At 36.6% G+C, this 26188-nt stretch overlaps 1 protein-coding gene and 1 long non-coding RNA gene across 16 annotated transcripts in view; both read right to left on the minus strand.

Annotated features, from left to right (window-relative positions):
- Positions 1-26188, minus strand: part of triob (trio Rho guanine nucleotide exchange factor b) — a 252209-nt gene that overhangs the window by 218704 nt on the left and 7317 nt on the right. For all 15 annotated transcript variants that reach the window (XR_012391967.1, XR_012391966.1, XR_012391965.1 and 12 more), the window contains exon 2: positions 10911-10961. Coding sequence is in view for 7 of the 15 variants with exons in the window: in XM_073925797.1 (XP_073781898.1) it covers positions 10911-10961 (51 nt within the window). In the remaining 8 variants the exon portion in view is untranslated. The remainder of the gene's footprint in view (positions 1-10910; positions 10962-26188) is intronic.
- On the minus strand, positions 4162-7765 carry LOC141378162 (uncharacterized). Its single transcript, XR_012391997.1, has 2 exons — positions 5524-7765; positions 4162-4976 (listed from the first exon to the last, which is right to left on the minus strand). It is a non-coding gene; the product is annotated as an uncharacterized lncRNA (long non-coding RNA).

Here is a 26188-nt window from a genome sequence, read left to right on the forward strand (position 1 = left end):
TATCCAAATCCAGCTAACTGAGTAATCCACGTACGAAGAACGGACCCCTGCATACCTTGTTTGTAAAGAGTGGTTATTTGAGTTAATGTTGCCTTTCTATCTGCTGGAACCAGTTCGGCAATTTTCCTCTGATCTCTGGCATCAATAGGGCTTTTCCGCCTACAGAACTGCCACTGCCTTTTTTGGACCATTCTCTGTACACCCTACACTGTTAAAAAATCCGTAATTTTAGTTTGTTTTTTTTCCAGCAGCTGGGATGCCAGAAAAAACGTAAAATAACGGCCGTTAAATTGCAGAAATATACCATAAAATAACGAACATTAAGTTACGGAAATTTCCTTAAATTTTCATTTCTGGTAAATTTCTGTAATTTAATATCCGTTATTATACAGTAAATTTCTGTAGTTTAACGGCAGTTTTTTTATCCTGAAAATAGACCGTAAAATTACTGATTTTTTTTGCGTGAAAATCCCAGAAAATCTGCTGTTTCTGAAATGCTCAGACCACCCCGTCCGGCACCAACTACCATGCCACGTTCAAAGTCACTTAAATCACCTTTCTTCCCCATTCTGATGCTCAGTTTGAACTGCAGAAGATCGTCTTGACCATGCCTAAATGCATTGAGTTGCTACCATGTGATTGGCTGATTAGAAATTTGCATTAACGAGCAGTTGGACAGGTCTACCTAATAAAGTGGCTGATGAGTGTATATATACAGTATATAATTTTGTGATGTTATACAGAGCTAGAAAATTCTTGCATTATTTCCTATAATATTTTTTTCTTCTGAAGAGAGTTTTATTTCTTTTAGTTTGACTGGCATAAAAGCAGTTTTTAATTTTTTAAAACAATTTTTAGGCTCAATATTATTAACCCCCTCAGAATTATTTTTTTTTTCCGATTCATTCTGAACAAACCTCTGTTGTTTAATCACTTAACCAAACTTGCAAAGTTAACCTGTGTAATACTAGTTTAAATTGCACTTTACAATTAATATTAGTATCTTGCAAAATTATTTTTACTACTACTATTATAAATGTACTAAAAAAATCTGCTCTCAGTTAAGCAGCTCTTGGTAAATATTTTTTAAAAGAATTAAAATTTCACTTGGAGGGCTAATAATTATTTATGTAATCTCTAAACACAGAATAAATCACACTATGACAGCGAAAGCTGAATTATTCTGCAAAAAAAAAAAAAGCTAATTAAAAAACATGACACCTCAACTTTACCTGTTCTCTTCCTGAACGTAACCAGGGAATATACAGCAGGCTTGATACACCATTCTAAGCGCAATTCCAAGCTAACTCCTCGGAGGACAATTATATTGCCTGTTTACGTTGAGTAAACACACTAGAATTAGCCCACACTGAGCTAACTGCAGGGTGCTATGTAAACAGCAGGCAGGGCCATTTACATAATGCAATTTCATGCATAAACTGTCCGGTAAAGCTTTCATGAAAAAAAAAGTCAGTATTTTCTATCTGCATCCACAAAGCTTCTGGGAAATAGAAGGAACTTATCATATATAGGAACATGATTGAAATCTAAGATGATCCAATGCATGACTGGTCAAGCAAGAGGGTATTACTGGGAATCGAACACCCATTGATTGAAGTAGGGGTTTACTTAGACAATGATATAATGATTTAATTAAACACTGGAAAGGGACATTTACGAGTTATTATCAGTGCATTCATGTTATATTCCTACTTGATAGGCGATTTTGTCTGGTTTATTATGAAATTAGCTTTTTTATTGGTTGCCAGGACTCTGTGGAGATCAGTTCATGACCGTCAGTGTTTAATTAGCTGCATTTTTTCCCTCATAGTTCAAGTGAAAACTGAAAACACATTATTACATATGCTCGTTACACCGTTATGTGTATGTACGCAGTATGCAAACAGACATCTGTTTATATCCAGTGGGGCAAATAAGTATTTATAGTCAGCCACCAATTGTGCAAGTTCTCCCACTTAAAAAGATGAGAGAGGCCTGTAATTTTCATCATAGCTATCAGTAGCACATGCAACCGTACGCCTGTACGTACTGTGTGTACCTACCATGAGAGGGCGGGAATTAATGGCGATTTTTTATTTATTTATTACATAATTTAAATTGGTATACACAACAATATATATTGACAAAAAACAATGAGAATAAATAAAGGTGTGCGTTTGTGTGTTTTAAAGTGTGTATGTACTTGCATGGGGCAAAGCAGTGGCGCAGTAGGTAGTGCTGTTGCCTCACAGCAAAAAGGTCGTTGGTTCGATCCTCGGCTCAGTTGGCGTTTCTGTGTGGAGTTTGCTTGTTCTCCCTGCGTTCGCTTGGGTTTCCTCTGGGTGCTCTGGTTTCCCCCACAATCCAAAGACATGCGGTACAGGTGAATTGGGTAGGCTAAATTGTCCATAGTGTGTGAGTGTGTGTGCGAGAGTGTTTGTGGATGTTTCCCAGAGACAGGTTGCAGCTGGAAGGGCATCCGCTGCATAAAAAAATGTACTGGATAAGTTGACGGTTCATTCCGCTGTGGCGACCCCAGATTAATAAAAGGACTAAGCTGACAAGAAAATGAATGAATGAATGAATGTACTTGCTTGGTGGGAGATGGGTAAAGAAAACTATTAGCTTTAGTTTTGCTGGCAGTTTTTCGGCACACTATAAATTACAATTCAGATAGCTGTTGTTTAAAACAACCCTCAAAATGAGTGAACTCTCTTTAAAACAGATAAACTCAATTGAGACATTTGCCAAAAGGCTTAAAACAAATGAGACAAATACTGATCCCCGACACAGAGCGGAGACCGCAGTCTCATCAGCACCTGAGCTGGGGAAACTGTCTCTTTCATCAGACAGATCAGATCCAGCTGCTGCGTAGCAGGCGTAGAAGGCTATTTTATCTAGAAGATAACTGACCAAGAAATATATTTAAACAAAGAGTCAAACTATATACGACATTCGTTTAAAAAATATTTTTTTTCCATGAAAAATTACATTGAAAATATATTTTTGTTCGAGCCACTATTCAACTGTGCGAGTGGATGAGAGGAGTTTGAGCTCAGGTAGATCTGATGAACTCCACTGCTGTAGTAACTAATGAACAGATAGTGATTGCTCTTAAGAGATAACTATTTACTAGGAGCATGTCTATGTTGCTGATTTGGATTGGTCAATTAACTTAAGTTGCATGTTTTCAGATGGTAGGGGGAAACCAGGGAACCCGAGGGAATCCCACGTGAGCACAGGGAGAATGTGTAAACTCTGCACGGAAACGTCAGCTGGCTTGGTAAGAACTAGAACCAGTGACGTTCTTGCTGTGAGGCAACAGTGCTAACCACTGGGCCTCCGTGCCACCCATCTAGGAAAGGAGGAGGAGTAGGGGTGGAAGGGGGGATTCTTCAAAACGAAGATGGCTGTCTTGAACTTAGGGTATTTATAGTGGCTTAGGAATCGTCTGATTGGTGAATCATAAATTGAATAATGCAGGGCCACCTGCAAGCAATCATAAGCATGTGATCCTCTCGAAATGATTTTATAAATAAACTGCACTTTGATTGTACCACTAAATGCATATGGTCTGTTTTTAGGTTGTTTTGTGTTACTTTTCTGAACTTAAACGAGTCAGTATCTTTACTGGAGGATGAGGGAGCTCTTGTTTTTCAAATAAAATATCTTCATTTGTGTTCGAACGGAGGTCTCAGGGGTTTAGAAGGACACAAGAGTGAGTAACACATCATCAACACATCGTTGTTTACGACCCTAAACCTGTTGAAAAGCTGGTTTGGAGAGAAGCCTGCCAAAGTGTCCATCTGTCTGAAAGAAGCATTTTAAGGCTTTGGGCACTGAAGAAACTTTGTAGCCTTTAAGTTTACTCTACTGGCCAGTAGCTGTGGCAGGACTGATTGGCGGTGATGAGCATGGCAAGGGTTTTGGCAGACAGCATAAAGACCTCCTCTGGAGACGTCTATTGTGCGAGTGACTCTTTCTGGACCAGAGAACGTAACCGATTCCGGCACATCTCGGCATGGGTCTAATACACTTCAGTCTCCAATTAGAGAGAGAGTAAATCACTGCTGGGAACAGGGCAGAGCTCGCTTGCCTGCAATCACCCATACAAAACTTTGTTTTTGCTAAGTCTTAGATTTAGATCAGATTTTTGAGTTATTTTTGAGCTATTATTAGTAAGCAACTACTTGATAACGTCTCTAGACCACGCTGAGTTGGATATTTTCTAATAGGATTTTGAGTTATTACTGTATATTTGAGGTTTAGTAGGCATTAGAGGGTTGATTGTGAGATGCACAGCTTGAAACAAATAACAAGTCGGGGTCCCATTTATAAGATACAGTAGGGTATGAACATGAGAAATTGTCAAACAACCCAATTTATTTTCAGACATACCTACTGACTGATTTTGGTCATGTCCACACTAATACATTTCATTAAAAATGCATATTTTTCTCTCCGTTTTGGTCTTCCATCCAAACTGAGACAGCATTTTCAGGAAACAAAAACGTATCATTTCGAAAATACTGTCTAAAATGTATAAATTTGAAGGTGCTGTCCATTTTGACAGCTTTATTAAAGAACAATATCAGTTTGTACATGCTCCATATTAGAGGTGTGAACCTATACTGGTCTCACGGTTCGGTTACGGTTATCATGCCTTCGATTCGGTTCAATTCGATAACTCGGTGCATTGACAATGCTTTCTATATAGTGTTATATTTTAGGGGGGAGGTTGTAACAAGCTGTCTGTGTAAACACACAGACACACAGCACCACACTGTCTCTCATTTAAACACATACACAAACATAGACAGCACCAAACAAACAAACAAACACACACACACACACACACACTTAAGCCCTTGCAACAGGGAGAGCTCGCGCTGAGCGGAGCAGAAAAACGGAAAAAAAAAAGAAGCACTTTTCTGACGGCCCCTTACTGAGAGCTCCTCTTAGCTCCTCTCTAAAGGCTGATTTATACTTTCTGCGTCAAACACCGGCGTAGGCTACGGCGCTGACGCATAGCCCTTCGCCGTGGCCGTCGCCGTCACTGACGTGCACCTCTCAAAAATTGTAACTACACGTCGCAACAACGCGTGGTGTAAGCTCTGTGATTGGACGGCTTGCTAGCACCGACGAGTCTGGGCGGGACCGAGAGCCGCGCTATTGGCGCGAGCGATTGTTTACAAGTGTGGAGTCCCGTGAAGGAGCTCCGGATGGAAAGTTTTGCTCTGTGTTTACCTCATGGTTAAAGTTGTTGCACGTCCGCCGGTTCCTGCCTCAAAATGAGCGAGTTTGAGTCACTTGTACATCCAGGAAGTGTTCAGAATAGCAAAACAGAAGCGAAGAAACTCGACAGAGAGCAACATTTACACCTCACTGCCCACTAGCGTTTCGGAAGTGTTAATGCAGACCAACAGAGACAGCGCGTAGAAGTATAAATGCACAGCTGCGCGCGTTGCCTGCGCCGTGAGTTGCGCCGGTCACTTGACGCAGAAGTATAAACCAGGCTTTAACATAAATTGCGAGGGCTTAAACGGAGCAGTGCTTGTAATGTCGAGCGAAAAAAAAAAGAAAGACAGCTGTAAAACATAACAAACGTTGTCTTTTTGTAGGAAACACACTTTAGATCTTTTTAGGGTAAGAGGTTTTTGAGTTAATGCCGTCTATAACTGAATGTGTGTCAGGAAAATCGAAAACAAAACCAACTGAACCGCGCTCCTTTCTGGCGCCCCCCTAGATTTACAGTGCCCTTAGCATTTGCCTATGGTGCCTATGCCACTGGCCGGCCCTGAGTTGCCTGAGTGTTGTAAATACTCGCGTTCACCTCCCTCGCGACAGAGCGCATAGGAGATAAATGACATCAGTACATAATAACCGGTTAAGATTATTACTGAACCGATAAAGAATTGTCTGCGTCTGCATCGCAATGCACCGAAGAAACAATGAATTTTGACACCCCTACTCCATATTGCCTCTCTTCAAAAGATACGGAATATTAACGGAGTTATAATTCAGCGGTGGAAGTAGATGAATGTTGCAACATTTGACGCAACGTTTCAAAAAGACAGAAAGTAAATAAATGCCAGACAAATATGACACATGGTAAAAGCGTCTTACGTCTGTTTACATGCACAATACATGAAGGAAAGCATTTTGAGTGGTTTAAGTGTGGATGATAGAAAAAATTATTAGTGAATATGGAGCGTTTTTAGACGAAAACGCCATTTTCAAATTTATTAGATTAGTGTAGACTAAGATTGTCACGATACTAGAATTCGATACCAATCAATACTGAATATTTAAAAACATCCATTTCCCACAAACATTTGAACGCTAACATTCAGCATTTGAAAGCCTCAAAGATCAGCTGGTTTGTTTATAAGCTGACATACGAGCGATCCGCTGATGAATCGTGACTTTAAAACGATTCATTGTCCCTGTATAAGCAGTTACACTCAGTAAATATCAGTGAGTTCGGTGAACTGATGACCTTCACGGCCAATCACAGTCATTTCTGTTGAGCACATGAAAACAATGGCAAATCAGCAGTGTTTAAGAAGGTGCTCAACAGCAATCAAATGTTAGTGGGAAATGGAAGATTTTAAAAATTCAGTATCAATTGGTACCAAATTCCAGCATCGTGACATCGTTGGCACTTGAAAATTTAATAAAAAGCACTGTTCATATGATCAAGATGGTGAACCTTTAGACAAACTTCATTCATTTATTCATGAAATATTAGAAATGTTGTTTTGTATACATCTGCGGAAATCTCCAACCAGAGCCAATTACATTTTTCTTTTGGATATTAGCCCCCAGTTTATCAGGATTGACATTTTTCTTTTCTTTGTGACTTATTAAATGGAAACAGTGCTCAAATGTTAATATGCACATAAATGTAATTCACATCTTTGGATGGAAACATAACTAATGTTAGAACATCATGTGATTTTAGCACATTTTTGCACATTCAAATGCATAAGCTTAGTCCACATGATACATGTACTAGTACTACAGTTGTTTTAATCTTAAATGCTAATAATATTTAATATTTGATTCATTGCACAAAACTGGGTAAGATGTAAACCAAATATTTTTTTAATACAAAGATATGAATCTAGAAAATATTGAGATATATACTGTACATCACAATTTTTAGCCATACTACCCAGCCCAATCAAAAACAACAACAACAACGTGCAAATCTGATGCGATTAGAAGATTCATTCTGAAGCTTCAGTGATCATAACAGTTTGTTATGAGTTTTGCGAAAATGTATTATTTTTTCCAGTATACAAGTTGTGTCCTGTTGTTTGCCGTCAGCTAGTGAAGAGGATATATACTGGATTTATGCAAATATTTGATGCATTTACATAAAAACGTTACAAAAATGAAACAGGCATTTCTGATGACTCAACTCAGCAATCCAGAATCAATTCTTTTATGCGATACTCCATCTGACCCTCCAACTGTTACTTAGAATCCATTGCTTTCTAAAGTTCCCATGGTGACATGTCAAGTTTATCACATGACCCACCAGCCCCAATGATCTATAAAAAAATTGTATTTAGTTTATTTTTGCCTTTTTCTGTAAATATTAACAAATGTTCTAATTAAATTGTGAAGTCCCTGATACGCTGATTCTCAAATGTGTGATGGAACATACATTTTGCCTTTTAAAGAGCTTAATAATGATCGTATTATTTGTTATGTTATGGGTAATGGGGGCCGCAGTTGTTGCTAGAAGGGATACAGCAGAAGGGATGCAGCATGGTTAATTCTAGATGTGATACAGCTGAGGATACTCGCATAAATATGAAATCATTTTTGTGACACTGTACAACAATAACATTTTTACATTACCGTAAGAGTTAGGTTTAGGTGGGGGTATATGCTACTATAATACAATTTAAGTGTAGCTTAAAAAAATAATAGAAATACTTCTCGTTAACTTTCAATCAAAGCTGTATCCCTTCTAGCAACAAATGCTTTGATCTGAGCAGCTGGATTTACATCATGTTTATTCATAATTTTATTCCTAAATACATGAAGATAAGTAACTGTTTATCTGGGAGAGGAATCAGGAAAATAATATAATAACATAAACGGTATGTAAGTTTCGTGAACAAAGGACATCGTCCAGTTATATTGAAAAATAATTATTATTGTCCTCTTCATAGACATCCGCGTGTATTTTAAAAACCTTAAATGTTATTCTTTAAATGTAGTTATGAGTATTTTAATGTCTGAAACCTAAAAGAAAGGTTATTTGTTTGAAAGCACTGATAAATTGTGATTTATGACAAGTGCTGCGCACCTATTTCTGTGCCTCAACGAACGCCGTCCGATTAGAATTTTTGCAGTCAATGACGTGCACTCTGAATGTTCTAATCACACCGGTGTGATTGTACGCTTCAGGGACCAGCCAAGGCTGATCACACCAGTGTGATCATACACGTGAAAGGGTTAATGATATTTTTATAGATTTATATATATGATGATAGATTAATTTATCACTGTGTGAATTTTAAAACATTGCAAACCTTTTGCACCCAGACAGCTGTTACACGCTACATGAAATGTAGTATTCTAAAAAAGCACAACAGGGGAACTTTAAATGCTGTTATCACTATTACTGAAACTTCACAGTATATAATGTGGCTATTTTTTTAAGTGTTGTCAAGGAAAATTAAAACAATCCTGTCAAAATATACGCAGAAAGAATTAATTAATTAATTAATTACTTAATGAGCAACAGGAATATTGTTTAAATTTGAAAATAATGATCACGATGACATCAAGAACAGCACAGTAGCCAGATCTTTACAATAGAGGAGATTAATGCATTAAATAGCTTGAAAAGGTCATTTGATAAGGCATAATAAAGGAGGAGATCCACATATTAACTGTGTTGGCTGGCTGCGGAAGATATTATCTTGGGACGAGCGAATGTTCAACTAATATTAGACTTAACTGGGTCAAGTATAGTTACTTCCCAAATACGTCCTAGAACCTCTCGACTGCTTGGTATAAAAATAAAGAAAGAAATCTATTTCCTCAATAAAGGTCTGGTTCCTGGAAAGTGATTAATCTGTTGCAGACAGCATTTACACCAATGTTGCAGTATTGACCTTATTCTGCGATGTAGTTTTTGCGATTGTTTTAGAACTCAGTTACCAATTGGAGAAATTACCAGGAATAACAAATGGCAGAAAAACAGTCAAACTACGTGCTCTACACACAAGTGTCTTCATGAATATAATTGAAAAGTAGAATAATGCAATGAGAAAATATCAGATTGCAACATCAAGCAGCATAAGGAGCTGTTTTTAATATCTTAAAATCAATGGAAGTGAATGAGACCGGAAGTCTCGATCCAAAAAGATTCAAATGGCGGCGCCTGTTCATACATGACGAATAGGCTCAATGGTACAATAACAGAGTTCAATGTCATCCAACATATGTATTGGCCTCATTTCAGCTGCACGTGTACAAAATATTCAGAAAATGCATTATACAAGAATAAAAAGTAGGTACGTCCTTCAGGAATCCAATGTAGCATGAATGTAAAGATTAAACCAGCCAAATGGCAAATATTGGATCAGTACTCTTATTAGGGCTGCACATTATACTGTTTCAGCATCGATACCACAATGTTTGCATACACAATAGTCACATCACAAAGATATGCAATGTTAAGTCTGGATTATAGTTAACCAGGAGCGACAGAATTGTATTTTATTTACTGTATTTACATGGATTTTATGCAAAAAAAAAAAAGAAAAAAAGTTTTCTTACTTAGAACTGTCTTGTTCTAGCCCAAATATTGACATTTAAAAGCGAAAACAAGATTATTTAACTTACACCACTGGCAGATAATTGAGCTTGTTTTAAGGGAAAAACTCTTATTTCATCTGAAGCTGAAAACTAAACAATATTTTCACTTGAACTAAGAATTTTGTTTAGATATTTGGACTAGAAATAAGACAAAACAATATAAGAAAAGCCTTTAATGCATTGTGATGATTTCATTTCTGTACCAGAAACCTGCTAGACCCCCTAGAAAACTATCAAATAGTGTTATTCATCACTATACTGTTAGGGTTAGCTTTAGAGTTAGGGTAGGGGTAGATGTTAATAAAAAATATTTCAATAATAACCCGTATAAGTAGTGTTTTACATTACTGTTATGCTTGGGTTTAGGGTAACGTTAACAAAATACAATTGAGGGATAATTAAATCAATTATATAAATAATTCTTGTTTACCTCCAGGCTGCAGCTGTATCCCTTCTAGCAACAACTAAAAATGGTAAGACATCTGTGTTACTGTGTTCAGTAATTGGAGTTTATAATTAAATATTTTAAAATATTTCTGTCACAAAAACACATCGATCCACATCATAAGATGCGTTAACTCCCAGGCAGCCTGTTGGTTTGTTTATGTGCTTTTGGAAGCTTCAAAATAGTCACTATCCAACACTATTATACATTATGGAAGAGCCTGGATAAATGTAAAACTACTCTGACCGTGTTTGTGTGACAGGAAAAAAGACATATACTTATATTGAGGATGACTTGAAGGTGAGTAAATCATGTGATTGTTTTAAATTTTTGGGGTGAACTATTTCCATTAAATGAATCCACTTCACAGACAAAAGAAGCTATTCCATACTCTTGAAAACCTGGAGTTCGAGACACGCGAACTAATCATGCTAAATTAAAACCAAACATGATATACAGCCAGCTAATAGCTAAAAAGTACAATATTCACATTTTTATTGTCAATGTCTTCTCATTCTATCTGTGCACTGGAAGCTTCTGTCACCAAGACAGTTTTGTGAAAGCTTGCCAATGAAACTGTTGAGTTTATAAAATAAATGTGAGAACAGCAGAGCCTTACCTGTGTGACTTGGTAGCTCAAGCTTGGTTTCACATTTTGGAAGAGAGCAGTCTGAAAATACACAGAAAGAGAAAGGTTAGATAAAGCACATCCTCAATCTTTTCCTAGAGATGAAAGGCTTTCATAAACACTTTGAAGTAAAGTTTTGAACAGGCGTGGAAATCATTCATCGTGAAGGTATACATCACGGTCCACCACAAAACATATACTGTAGAATTTAGTAGTGTGACAGGAAGTGGAATGATCAATGTTTAGAAGACCATTAAGGATCAATAAAACACTTAAAGGTTGCCTTAAACCTCTATGTACAGCTGAAGAATGATTACACCTAAATTATTAGCCCCCAAGTAGAAATATTATTTTCAACACATTTCAAAACATATTAGTTATAATCATTTCTAACTGATTTCATTTATCTTTGCCATGATGACAGTACATAAAATTTCAACCCATTCTGATTACGTACCCCTATATACATTTCTGGAGAGTGCCAAATACATACCAGGAGCTACGTTTTTTGCAGTTTTTGTTTTCAAGAATTCACAAGAGGGCGCTGTGAACGCTTTTTGAGACCTCAAATTTCTCTCAGGAATGCCATTTGAGGCTGCTATTGTCACGTAAATCCAGCAGTAGCTGCTGTCAACTGACTTACCGATCGACCCATCCCCCCACCCTACCCCTTCCCTAAACCTAGCCGATAGTGTTTTAAAAAGCACCAATTGACCTCCCCACCAACCCACTTCCCTAAACCCAACCGCATTGTTTTCAAAAGCAATTCAAAAAAACTAAAGCCCTCACAGCAGACTTGATTTTTACCATGTTTTCAGATTTACCACATTCTCACCCTGATATTTACTTGTTTATTTTATTTTTTGGCTTTTGTTTTTGTCTTACTTGCTTTCTGGAATCGTTCTCGTTCTCGAACCATTCACGAACCTTGTCATTACAGTCAAGTCCGCTCTGTGTATCAAGTCCGCCGACATACATGGCGAGCTACTGGACAAACTGGTAATAGCCGAAAAACCATCCATTAAGCTGGAATTAAGCTGTCAGCTGGTGAGCGCAAAAAGCAACGGCATCATACTACCCCATAGTTTTAGAGAGGAAATCCAGCCATACGTACTTCTGGCTACATAATTTGCTATCTTCAGAAATGTATATAGGGGTACGTTTTCAGAATGAGCCGATGTTGTAATATTTTACTAGATATTTTTTAAGATACTAGTATGCAGCTTAAAGTGCAATTTAAAGGCTTAACTAGGTTAATTTGTCAAGTTAAGGAAATTAGGCAAGTCATTATATAATGATGGTTTGTTCTGTAGACTATTGAAAAAAATATATTGCTTGGGGGGCAAATAATTTAGACCTTAAAATGGCTTTTAAAAACTTAAAAACTGCTTTTATTCTAGCTGAAATAAAACAAATCAGACTTTCTCCATAAGAAAAAATATTATAGGAAATACTGTAAAAAATTTCTTGCTCTGTTAAACCTCATTTTGGAAAACTTGAAAAAAAAAGGATGGCTAGTAATTCTGACTTCAACTGTATATCTATACTGTGTATCAATCTGACTCAAATTCTCTAAAATATAAAGTCATGCAAAAATATCTATTTCATCGCAGTTGATCAGCTGCTGCCTGACCCATCATTATTGACCAGCAGTTTACTTTTAACAGAGACCAGCATTTGTGACTACCAGTAATAAGTAATTCCTGTTGCTATGCAGTACCCATCACACATTTAATTTATTGAATAATCATTAAACAATCAGTAAAGATGAAAATCATGTGACCATAAGCGTTTTCAAGGTATACCGCGGTTTGGAAAACATTTTCTGCTATACCATTCCTGAGATATATGTAAGATTTTTTATTTATCTTTTTTTAAAGACAACAGTGTCTCCAGTAGAAAAAATATCCAAAGATGCTGTTTTAAATAGTAAAGAAAAATGTTTTTAAAGCTAATGAAGACAGCAGAAGTCAATGATTCATTTATTTATTTAGTCTGACATGTTTACTGCTCCAAAATATTATAAATGTTTCTCAAAATAAAATATATTGTGTTCAAAAAGAAAAAAAAACTTTTAGTTTTTTTTAACCCAGACATTTAAAAAGAATATATTTTAGAACAGTAATAACAATACCATGAAGACTAAATAAATAAATGTTCAATGCAAGAGTTTTTAAAGGAAATAAGTGGAATGTTATGCAATTGCCAAGTCAATCACCTGACTTGAATCCGAAAGAGCTTGCATTTCATTTGCTGAAGACAAACTGAAGAGAAAATTCCCCAAGAACAAGCAGGAACTCAAGACAGAGCACTGGTAGAGCACCACCAGGAATGAAACTCAGCATCTGGTGATGTCAATGCGTTCCAGACTTTAGGCTGTAACTGACTGCAAAGGATTTGCAACCAAGTATTAAAACTGAAAGTTTAATTTATGATTATTATTCTGTCCAATTACTTTTGGACCCTTAACAAGTGGGAGGCACATATGCAAACTGTTGTAATTCCTAGAGCGTTCACCTGATTTAGTAAATACCCTTACATTAAAGCTGACAGTTTGCAGATAAAGTACATCTTATTCATTTCATTTCAAATCGATTGTGTTAGTGTATAGAGCCAAAAACATTACAATTGTGTCGAAGTCCAAATATTTATGGACCTAAATATTTATGGAGCTATATGCACTATATTCCAAATATTCGCCATTGCACATCCAAACATTAAGATGTCCAAAGATAGGATTCTCGTTTTTTTGTGTCAATTGTATATTTTTATATTAAAATTTTCATGTCTGTGTCATAATTACACAAGCTACACCTCAGTAAAAACTGCCTGAAATCCAGTAATGGTAAACATTTATTCAAGCCTGGGGTCTTTTCTTTTGAGAAAAGACCACTGGTCTACGCCACTGCCACATCACCCTTATCTGATCAAGAGCCGGTGCTCGTTCCAGCAGATGCTCCCAGATCAGCACCGACATTTGCCATGCAATATTGAGGTTAGGGTAAAGGCCATGAGCTCTGATGCAGCGTCAGTGAGAAAGGAGTGAGCTCTTATCAGTGAGCGTCAGTCCTCAGTGTGTAATAAGGGGGGATTTTGGCTTAGCTTCACTAGCGGTTGACTCTTTTAAATCAGATCATATCACACAGTCTCAGCGAACACTCAATAGGCAAAAGACCATACTGAATGCTGAAGCGCACACATGCTGGAGCAGTTTATCTGGACAAACACTTGCAAGGGTTAAACCCCACTCGTGTGTCAAGGCTTATCTTGACATTTGAAGGCGTTTAAGCAAACACAACTATCAACTTATTTACAAAAATGTGTAATAAAGCCAACAGAATGGAAATGGGGAGATTATTAGAAGGATTGAAGTAAACTGGGTGAGTTTATTTGAATAATAATTTTGTTTGATAATGTGCAGACTTCTGCGGAATTGCAGGATGAGCGGTTTCAATTATGATATGAAAAAAATTGTGGGAACACTACAAAATGTGCTTATAATTTCCGCTTGTATTGTTTTTGCTATGAAAATGATGTGACTTTTTGAAAGGGGTCCTATTATGCTCTGCTACAAAGTCTTGATTTTGTTTGGGGGTGTATATGCTTCCATGCTTGGTGGTTTAAAAAAAACATTCAAATTACAATTACTTGCAGCTTAGCAGAAATGGCTCGATTTTTTTTCTGATATTGATGAAGGCCCACCTTCCAAAAAACAAAATTTTTGTGATTGGTTAGCTGTCCCAGTTCATTAAGATTGGCGAACAGCTTAAATTGTGTTTCAGTGTCTATTCTGTGGAGACTGAGCTAGAGAAAGATGAGATGAGTGCATTGCTTGTCAAAGACTAAAGCTAATCAATGTTCTCAATAAAATCAATGTTTCAATTTGCTTTGAGTTGCAGATATTTAAATACTTCCTGCACGTTCTAGCAGAGCAAAGCATTTATTGTTTGCAATTAAATTAAATCTGTATTGACTGAATCAAGAATCAAATGAACCATCAAACCAAACTGAATCAAAAAACTTTTAAATCGAATCGAATAGGGGCATCTAAATCGATATTCAGCCCTAGCAATGATGATTAGTTTACACATAATGTGATGATGTGTGGTGTTCCCAATACATACACAATGTTTAGGGAACTTGAATGCTTACTGTATTCTTTTCCTAGTTAAATAGACACTTACTTTCATGCATTTTAGTAAAAGTTGATGAGTTTATACTGTGAGGGTGCTTCACACCTATATATTGTTTGTTTAGTTCCGAAACAGGGATTCAAATTCTTATAATGTTGCTCTTTGTTCTTGATGCGGTTAGCTTTCACACGGCAAAGTTTCTAAAGGGACCAAAATAGCAAAAAAAAAAAAAAACTAATGTGCAAGTAAACTCTCCTCACATTGGTCAGTGTTCCACGATTTATTTTTCAAAGTCCCGCTCAGCTGTCATGCGTTGATATTTTAATGTATAGCGATGAGCAGTAAGACATTATAAGCGAAAAGTAAAAGTAGGGGTGTCAAAATTAATCGTTTCTTAGGTGCACCGCGATGCAGACGCGGACAATTCGGTATCAGTTCAGTAATAATCATAACCGGTTATTACTGACGTCATTTAACTCATATGCGCTCTGTCGCGAGGGAGGCGATCGCGAGTATTTACAACACTCTAACTACTTAAAACTCATAAACTGTGCACAATTTCACTGTGTGTGTTTGCTGGATCAGTCTTTCACTGACACATACAACAAAAGCCCCTATTTCACTGAGATTGAGAGAATGAAAGTACTCCATTTCTCTCTCTCTCTGGCCCATTTGACCTGCTGGCGTGGCTTTTCTTCTCCTCTCGGCTGTGTTACAGCGTTACTTCTGGATAAAGAAACGAGCGCGTGTCCGCAGAGTTTTCTCCACCGTGTCTATCATACATCAGCTCAGCTGTGAGATCACCGCTGCTGCCTGCCGCTCAGTGTCACTCATCTGTGAAGAGCGCAGCGCGCAAGATCCAATCGCAACCGTTTTTGTTGAGGGTGTGACCAATCAAAGAGGTGTAAGAGAACTAGACAAGGATCAGAAATTAAGCTGGATATTTATATTTGTTTATATTATTTGCTAAATGCTCGTTTTGTTTAAAGTTTAAGTTTATATATCTGACTGTTTGTATTAAATGACAAATTTGTATTACAAATAATAAATAAATATAAATATATTCATACATTTTAATACAAGAACTGCTGCTGTGAAGAAATTATAAAACTGTGTATAAAAAGCACCGTCAATGCACCGAAATATCGAATTGAACCGAATCGATGGCATGATAATCGTAACCGAACCGAACCGTGAGACTAGTGTAGGTACACAGCTCTAGCGAAAAGCTACACTTTAATTTTGAATCATGACACTCACAGACATCGTCACCAAATACAAATCTGATGCAAGACTTTCTCAAACAGAGCCATTGGAAAGAATTATGCATTATAAGCTTTACAGTATAGAGAAATAACAGATAAACCAAGACTGCAGTTCGCAGTTTAGCATGCTTTCACTTTCGTATCAGACAAGAAACGCACATTTACAGGAAGGAATGATTACATTTCCCCCTGCTCATCATTCTCTCTTCATATGGCCATATACACCTATTATATACCTGCGTATCCATAATAAACTGTAATATAGCCTGGTTCATTAGTTAGTTGAATCGTATTGCTTTCTTACAACAAACGATCTGCTTCAGAATTTGTTTCAATCAAGCCAAGACCACTTAATTCAGGCGACCTCGGACCGATTGTTTTGGCCAAGATCCCAGCGAGATTGCTGGATTCACATATGGCAAACGAACATCACTTATGGGAGAAACCCACCAGGTTCCGAAACAAAAGTCTAGGTGTGAAAGCACCCTAAATCTAATCTCTACACTGCAGTGCAGACTAACATGGCTGCACCCATCAACTGTCTTCAATAAACTAATATGATCATTATGAGGATTAAACAAAAAAATATGTGTTCTTACACGTCTCAGAATTGGAAAATCAAATATTTCACAACAAAATCAAATCGCATAAACCGTTGCATGCACAGATACACTACCTGACAAAAGTCTTGTCATCCTTCCCAGTTGTAAGAGGAACAAATCATACCTAGACTTCTAGTTGATCATTTAGAAAAGTGGCAAAAGGTACATTTTTCAGAAGAATCATCAGTTGATCTGCCTTCCAATAATCACAAATACTGCAATAGACCTACTGGAACCCGCATGGACCCAAGATTCTCGCAGAAAAATTCTCACAGGTAGTGTCCCTCCCAATAATTGCCCCTCCCAATCCCACAACTATTAGAATTTTTATAGAAGGGATATGGGTCTATCTGTGACATCATAATCCAAGGAAAACAAACATGTAGTCCAATCTATCTTTTTGCTGTAGTCAAGGCCGGAGTGGTACTCCTTTTCAGCCCTGGAGTTTCAAGCCTTAGACCGGCCCACCTCAGTTCACGACTGACTATTAAAATAAGGTCATTTCCAATTCAGCTTCTAATGACACTTATCATGTCTGCTTTAGAATTTCAAATGTTCAACAACCCTAACAGTATTATATGTCTTAACAATAAAAATGGAAAAAAGAAATAAATAAATATGCTGGTGAGATTCGAACACGGGTCGTCGTCGGCGTAACACAATGTGCTGACCGCTGGACCACAATGGCGCTGTTATACAAGTGCGGCCGGAATAAAAAACAAATATGGCACGGTGACCTGTAAGACTCTTAACCACAGTATTACTTTCTATTGATGGCTTAATATTTTTCTTTCCTTTTTAGATTTCTGATCAAGTTATGTCAGATTTATTAATGTAGTGAATCATCTGATTTTCATTGAGCAGGTGTAATATTCATTAATATTAATTATTCGAGTTCTTATATTTACTAAGGTGTCGCTGTTTAGGGTCAAATGATAGTTGCATCATCATTAACCTGCAGGCTGCATTTTGCTCACGGCGCTGCGAAAAAAATAAATAAAAAGAGCGAAGCTGCGGCAAAATAATGAATAAAAAGAGTGAGGCTACTGTCAAATAAACAAATAAATGAAAAAGTACGACTGCTGAGAGTGCAAGCTACTAGAGACAACGGCCCTCGCAGCCAAAAAAACAGACCGGCCCACCGGGAATTTGTCCAGTCCTCTAGATTAGCCAATCCAGGCCTGACTGTAGTTCTTGAAAAATATTTATTTAAAAAAATATCTCAATATACTACACTGTAAAAAATATCCATAAATTAGCAGTTTTCCATATTTTGTGATGCATGTTTTCATTTATTATTTTACTTTGTTAATTAATGCTTTTGAATTGCATTATGGTACCTTGATGTTTCTTCCAGCAACTTTTAACCTTGAAATGTTAAAAAAAAAAAGTGAGTTTCATAAAGATTTGTAATAGTTTAAAGTGATATACTGTCTGGGTTGTTGTTGTATATTATGCTACAAAAACATTGTGATAATTAGCCAGTACTTGTTCAGTGATTTTACAGGCTTATTTCTCTATATATTATGTCTTATACATTATATTATTTCAAACTAATAAAACATCAATGTCAAAATATTTATTAAATGTCTGCCACCAAAAAACAGCAGTTATTAAATTGAAATGCTGATAAGTTGTTATCCAAGACAAGCACTTTGCATGTCTTTCTCTGGCTCAGAGCCAACCATCACAGGAGTGCAGATTTGAATTTAGCAGCTGATCAGCCAATCATAACAGTGAGTGGTTAAACTGAACTCCTTATGGGGAAAACCCTTCAAAAAATGAGAAACAGGATGGATAAAATCCCAAATCACTCAATTTGTTAAAAAAAATGTAGTAATATTAAAAACCCATGTCATAACCCTATAATAAAAACACAGTTGTTTATTTTCATTTATCTAACCTTTTCATTGGCCCACACAGTATACAGGGTTTGTGGTTTTGGCTTTTAAAAGAAATCAGGAAACAGATCTGTGTGCGCATCACTTCCTCTGCTGGCTTTGTCTGCCATCATTTGAAAATGCAACTTCGAGATAAATACAACCATAACATTCTCCCATCAAACATCTGTTCCACATTGAAAAAACAATGTACTTTATACCCCTCCAAGAGATGGAGAGAGAAAGAAAGAGAGAGAGAGGAGATGTAAACAGTAATAATCTTCTTCCAATTATAAAAGATGACATAGCAGCATTGTCTATTCATGGACCATAATACATTCCATTGTGGCTGACTGAAAATAACCCTAGAAGATGTTGTTGTTTTTTGTCTTTCAGTCTTTCTTTTATAGTAATAGCATCCACAGCAAACAATTTTGTGTTTAATAGACGTCTAATGGACATCTAAACGTAGACAGCTTGGCTAAAGCAAGGCTAAATTTGGGCTGTCAGTAAAAATCTAATAGACATCTAAGAATAGCCCAAAACTACTAGTAGACGTCTATTAGATTTTCACTGACAGCCCAAATTTAGCCTTGTTTTAGCCAATATGACTATGGTCAGACATCTATTAGACATGTCTTAGAAACAGAAAATAGATGCTTGCTGGGATGATTATATTCTATTAACTATTTTGGAGTATCGTATAAATACTATGCTACAGTGATTTAATCATTTAGTACTACAGTATTAGCATCTAGTATCATAGTACTGCTAGTGCGCTTTAAAAAGGGTAGTATGAAACCCACTCGTTATATAAGCAAACCGCTAGAGTTTTGTCTTGCTTCTACGATTAGATGTCTTGCTTCTTTTCCCAGTCAAATCAATTCGGGATCTGCAGCAGCCACACTACAGTGATGGCATGGAGGAGGGTCAGATAATGTTTGCTCATCATACATTATGCGAAGCTTTCTACTTCACAAGCCTTAATGGTTAAACTCTACGACACTGGAATCCGTATGTAAGCTTTTAATTCAGATTAAATAGCATGGGCTATAAGGGAACCATGCCTGATCCACTCCAGAATGCTGGGATATTTATAGTTTGCTTTTTATCTCACTCTCTTATAAGCAACTTATAAGAAAACATGTCATCTTTGCCTGCGGGTTTTTACAGCCATTTGTAATAAGGGTTGAATGATGATTTTTTTAAAGTCAACTTTTATGTAATTAAAGTCGAGTCAACATCGAATAATCGCTGGTGACATCATGGCACAATTTGCTATTTATTTGCTGAAATTGTCAACATTGTTCATTTCGTTAATAACACAACATTAGCACACACTAGTTTTACTGCTAAATAAATGCTGTCAACACATTGATCATGGCTCGTACTAGGGATGGGCAATAAAATCGGTATCGATATTTATTGACCGAACCCCATTGTCAATATCGATAATCAAATAAAACACAAGATACAAATGTTTTGCAACACGCCACAATTTGCTATTAATTTGCTGGAATTATCCACATTGTTAATTTCGTTAATAACGCAACATTAGCACAGGCTAGTTTTACTGCTAAATAAATGCAGCTAACACAATGATCATGGCTTATACTAGGGCTGGGCAATAAAATTCGTATTGATATATTTATTGGCCGAACACCATTGTCAATATCGATAAAAAAAAAGATTCGGTATGTAGTTTCGGTATGAAGTGCTATAGTTTTATTAAAATGTGGCCGCTGAGCGCGCGCCTTGGAAGCAGTGCCAATAAACACATATGGTGTGCAAGTGGCGCACACATGAACCGCGCACATTTTCCAGCCGCACACTGTTAAAAAGCATCTGAACTTTTCCGAATACATCGAGTGCACCATCATTCAAGTAGAACTAACCAATCTGCTTCACAATTTGTATGGAATATACACTTTTCAGTAATAAAGGATGTTGCCCTAGTGACTTTTTGGTTTCTTTTCTAGTGCATCCCAACCACTAGCTCCCCATCTGAAAGAGTTTTTAGCATAGGGGTAATATGGTCATTCAACTTCACAATTTGTAATGTTGCAATATGCATTTGAATAATGATGCTTGGTTCCCCTACTTGAAAGCTCAGATTTGATTATCATAATTTGTGTTGACAGAGTTTGTGGCTTACTGTATAATTATTATTATTTACACCTTAAAATTTGCTTTGATTGTTTACTTCGTAACATTTTATTGATCAAGTTTGAGTCTCTTTAACACTTACGTTTATTTTATTATAAAGAGATCAGATCTTTTAAATATTTTTGTTTTTGACTATTAAAACTATTTGCCTTAGTAATAAAAAACATATTTCATAACAACATAACGCACGAAAGATGAAAGCTATATGCTTAATCTCTGTCAGAGTTCTGCTCACGCACAGATTTTATCGTTATGATAGTGTGGGTCAAAAAGCTGCTCAAAATCTTGCTCAAGTCGGGGTTACTGCTCATCTCATATTTCCACAACTGCATGCTTCACGGTTACTGTGCATTTCACAGTTCATTCACAAAACAACATCAATGCATTGCAGAGGACGACAGCCAATCACATAAAAAGCGCTGTTCACGTGAATCATTGATGCTAACATAAGAAAAATACAATTTAAATAAATTAATTTCATTTCCCAGAGATGGGTTGCAGCTGGAAGGGCATCTGCTGCGTAAAAACTTGCTGGATAAGTTGAAGCTTCATTCCGCTGTGGCAACCCCTGACTAAGCCGACAAGAAAATGAATGAATAAATTAATTTGAATAATCCGAGGGCAGTTTCATTTAGTGAACCTACATTTGTAAAATCGCATTCGTGAAAAGCGTCACAGCAGAGCATTAAAGTCAAACAGTCAACTAGTCTCTGCAACCCCTAATTTGTACAAACGGTTAAAGGGCACCTATCATGAAAAATCAACTTTCGAAAGATAATGATTGGCATGATTGACAATGCATTACCAAGTATTAACGCGTATAATCATGTGCACAAGATAAGAACTGGGATGAAAAGATCTGTTCCAATGCTCTGTGATGCAACTTTACTTCATGAAGTAAGTGCTACACTTTGTATTTTTAACTTTTTAAGCTAAGTTTAATTTATAACAGCTGGAATCACCACATCTGTATAGTGTACACAACTATAAACGAGGATGCTTCATTCACACAACAGGAGTCCTAGTTTGTAAATGTTTATTCAGGTTTATTTTGTACAATAACTTACGTTATAATGGATCTCTATGCAGCAGTGTATTTACCAGTTTGCATCTCCGTGTAAATTTAGCTAAGTTTCCATTAAAAAATTGGAATTAAATTTATTCGTAAAACTGGAAAATCGCATAAAGACGTGCGAATAAAGCAGCATTTCCATCCAACGAGTCAAAGAGAACAAAATCATCACTTCCTGATTAACTGGCGTCAAATATCAACAGTAAAAATAGAATTTGCTGCGGTAGGAGAAGCTGCATGAATCTTTTCTTTATTCAATAAATGACCTGCGCCTCGGAGGACAGCGCTGACACACAATAAATTTGTGGTGGCGTTTGAAGGCATGAGATGCAGAGCACAGACGATCACGACAATTCTGGAGATAATTAATAATATAAGACCACAAATAATGAAACGTTTCAGATGTTTTACAATGTGGTCAGCCTGCTGGTTTGTCTATTCACACATATTTTTATCATCACATGATTTCTTCTAACAAAATCACCTGACTTTTTTTAATGTTCATACTGGAATTTTTTCGCTAAAAGTGTTTCCATTGTAGTTTATGTGCATTTTTTTCCTATCGAACAAAACGTTTATATAACTCGTGTTTTTTATGACGTTTCCATCAACCTTATTTTTTTTAATAATTGCAGTCAAACAGGTGACGCAGTGGCGCAGTAGGTAGTGCTGTCGCCTCACAGCAAGAAGGTCGCTGGTTCTTGCCTCGGCTGGGTCAGTTGGCGTTTCTGTGTGGAGTTTGCATCTTCTCACTGTGTTTGCGTAGGTTTCCTCCTAGTGCTCCGGTTTCCCCCACAGTCCAAAGACATGCGGTACAGGTGAATTGGGTAGGCTAAATTGTACATAGTGTATGAGTGTGAATGAGGGTGTGTGGATGTTTCCCAGAGATTTGTTGCGGATGGAAGGGCATCCGCTGCGTAAAAACATGAAGGATAAGTTGGCGGTTCATTCCGCTGTGGCGACCCCGGATTAATAAAGGGACTAAGCCGAAAAGAAAGAAAATGGATGGAAACATAGGTATTGTAATGTCATTTGCGTGTGGCTCATTCATCTTACTGTATGTGTGAAGGTAGTCTGTTTCATTGTGTCTGAGTTGTCGTCTGTCATTTTGCTGTGTCTATCCTGACATTCGACCCTGATTATCCTTCTCTGAAACGAAATGCCCCGATAGTGGGTGGAGAGAATCAGCTCATTTTCATTTAAAGGCACAGGCGCAAATAAATTATCTGACACATTATGGAGACCCAAAGGACTTTATATCTTGTAAAAGTCTAATAATTAAGCCCGTTAATGCATTAAGATGGTAAATTAAAATTAAATAAATACATTTTCTGCCTTTTTTGATGATTAAGGCCCTATCCACATGAATATGGTTCTTTTCAAAACTACAGCTTTTTCTCTGTTTGGTCACAGAGAACGGACTACATCAAACTAGCAGTTGTGATCCATAGCATTTGGACTACCCACAATCCAACCTAAAGTGACCATAAGAGGGGAAATTTTGATCTTGTTTTCATATCATGTGATATTCAGATGTGCAATTGTCTTAAATAGCATGTTTCTCTCCAATGCAATTATGTTTTATAGTTGATCAAAGTGAGGCAACGGTTGGAAATATCCCAAACCACAATCCTCCCTTCACTTTTAGCTAACCTCTAATTACACATAAAAAGACGTAAGTTGAGAATGATTTTAGCAATGACAGATCTCTTAAAGCCAAACATTACCAGAACAGGAAATGAGCTATTTCATTAGTCTCCATTTGGTAAAATGGCACAATAATTGAGAGCTGCGACTTTCATTTTCTGAAGTCAAGAAGTCACTTCAGTATTGGAGATAATGAAACAATATTTGACATCCATTGAATTAATAACGACCATCCTTTCCTGAACGAGGCCACAAGAACTATTCACACCTCATTTGAATGCTTAATTTCAAAAACAGGCAGTTGAGTGATGACAAATTTGGAAAGACGGTGCAACAACCCCTTCAGATGTTTAGCAGAAAACACACAGTGCCACCACAACAGAGAATCAAGGGTTGGGAAGTCACAATTTCTCGCTCTATATCCTCACAGACTTCAAAGGAGGTTTGGCCGCACCAATTTTAAGACGGAACAGTGAAGGGTTGAAAAGAGTAAGTGAGCTCTGAAGGGAGCGTTTTCTATGGAAGTGGTTTTGCTGCTGATAGACTCTGAGGGAGGGCTCGGGTTTTGTGTGATGCAGCCTTCAGCTGTTCCGCCTCATTGTGAAGTGGGATGAATATGCCATGACAACCTCAATCATCCCACAAGTGTGTGAATAAGTGATGCTGTCGTGTATACAGAGCCTGTCGTCAAGACAGAAGATATGGATAGCAAGGTTCACAATCTAATGCAGTATGTGCTATTTATGCATTGTGTCAAGTCGCACTTCGCCTTTATATGGATGGCAATTAAAACACAAACCGAAATTAAATATATCTATTGGATTATGTTATTGGGTTGAATATATCTAATGGATTATGCAATTATTTTTCCGAGTATGCTGGCTGTTTACACATAACTCCGCATTCAGTCACCAAAGGATCAAAATGCCTTTGTCAGTACCCTGAAAATGCTATATAATAAGGTACATTTTTGAACCTTCAGTGTCTTCTGTTTGTTCTTTGGGGGTACAAAATTGTTCCTTAAATATTACAAATGTAGAAGGCACATTTTTGTACCTCTAAATAGAGGCACAAAATTGTACCCTTTAGGGTACCACCCCAGTGACGGGCAACTTGTACCCTAAAAGGTACAATTTTGTACCTTTTCTTCTGAGAGTGTAAGTATCCTTGTAGGTTGATAATGAACCACTGAAGGAATTTTCTGTTTTAAGGATATTTTCTGGTGTTTTTCCACTGTCTGTGCTGTCTATCAAAGAGGATTTGGAGTTCACCTATAATACCTTAATTTGTGTCAAAAAAAAAAAAAAAAAAAAAACATTTAGTAAAAAAGGTTCAGTTATTAACAGCAAATGATATTTTTGAGTAAACCAACCCTTTAAATCCACAGATAAATGTTAAGATTTAAATGGGGTCAGTGTGTTTATTTATTAAAGATACATTAATGAAAACAACTACTGGTTAAATATGTTAATATGAGATTTTTTTTTTTTTGATGAAATTGGTAGAGAAGGAACGGCTTTCCTGAGGTTAATGTAATGTTACATAACTTTGTTTACAAGCTGATGTTTCTTTCCAGCATCGATCGAGCAACAACATGATACACTTCTGTTTCTTTCTGATGTTCATTAATGTTTATTTTGTACTACAACTTACTGAATTATTTATTTCATGTTTCCTTCAGAATTATGAAATTGAAAGATACTCAAAAGAATGTACATGAATGCTAAGCATTTCAAAAAGTATTAGATCTGTGTAATGAATTGCTCTCTGACACATTTTAGCAGGCAGAAACACAAGCATGTTATTAGAAAACGTGTTTACTGAAAGCAATTAGTTTAATCAAAGATGCATTAGTCATCTGTGGGTAAACAACAAACCTATAAGAAACAAACAAGTTAAAGAAAACAAGTAATAGGAGAGAAGAAAATGATCACATAATTAGCAATAGCACAGTTATTACTGATGTATTGCTAGTGTTGTTATTGGACCTTTTTTTATTTTAATTCTATTATAGTCTTTGGGTAAAGCTGTATTTTATGTTTTTAGTTTGTTTTGGTTTCATTTAAACTCTTTTTTTAGTCTACCCAAGTTTTAGTCAACTAGACGTCTGAGTATTTTAGTCTTATTCTATCAGAATTATCCATTTTCATCTATTTTTAGTGAAAACTGATGGCATTTTTTTGCGGTGTAATATCAAGCTTCTTCTAGCACTATCCAGGATTCTTCTTTAGGTTTAGAGTATCACATCTTTCTTTTCCTGTAAAGGTGATCTCATACAGACTCTATTATATTCAGGTCTGGACCCTGTGTAGGCCATTTCATGACTCTGTGTTTCATTAATGGTTTTCATTGTCTAAATATGATTTCACTGCAATTAGTTGATCATTATCATGCTGAAAACGAAAACTATTACCAATGTAGTCTTTACCAGTAGGAATGGCATAATGGATTAAAACCCATTTGTGCTTTTCAACATTCACAATTCTGTCAATTCAGACAATATT

This window comes from Danio rerio, chromosome 16 (assembly GCF_049306965.1).
Source record: "Danio rerio strain Tuebingen ecotype United States chromosome 16, GRCz12tu, whole genome shotgun sequence".
NCBI lineage: Eukaryota > Metazoa > Chordata > Actinopteri > Cypriniformes > Danionidae > Danio > Danio rerio.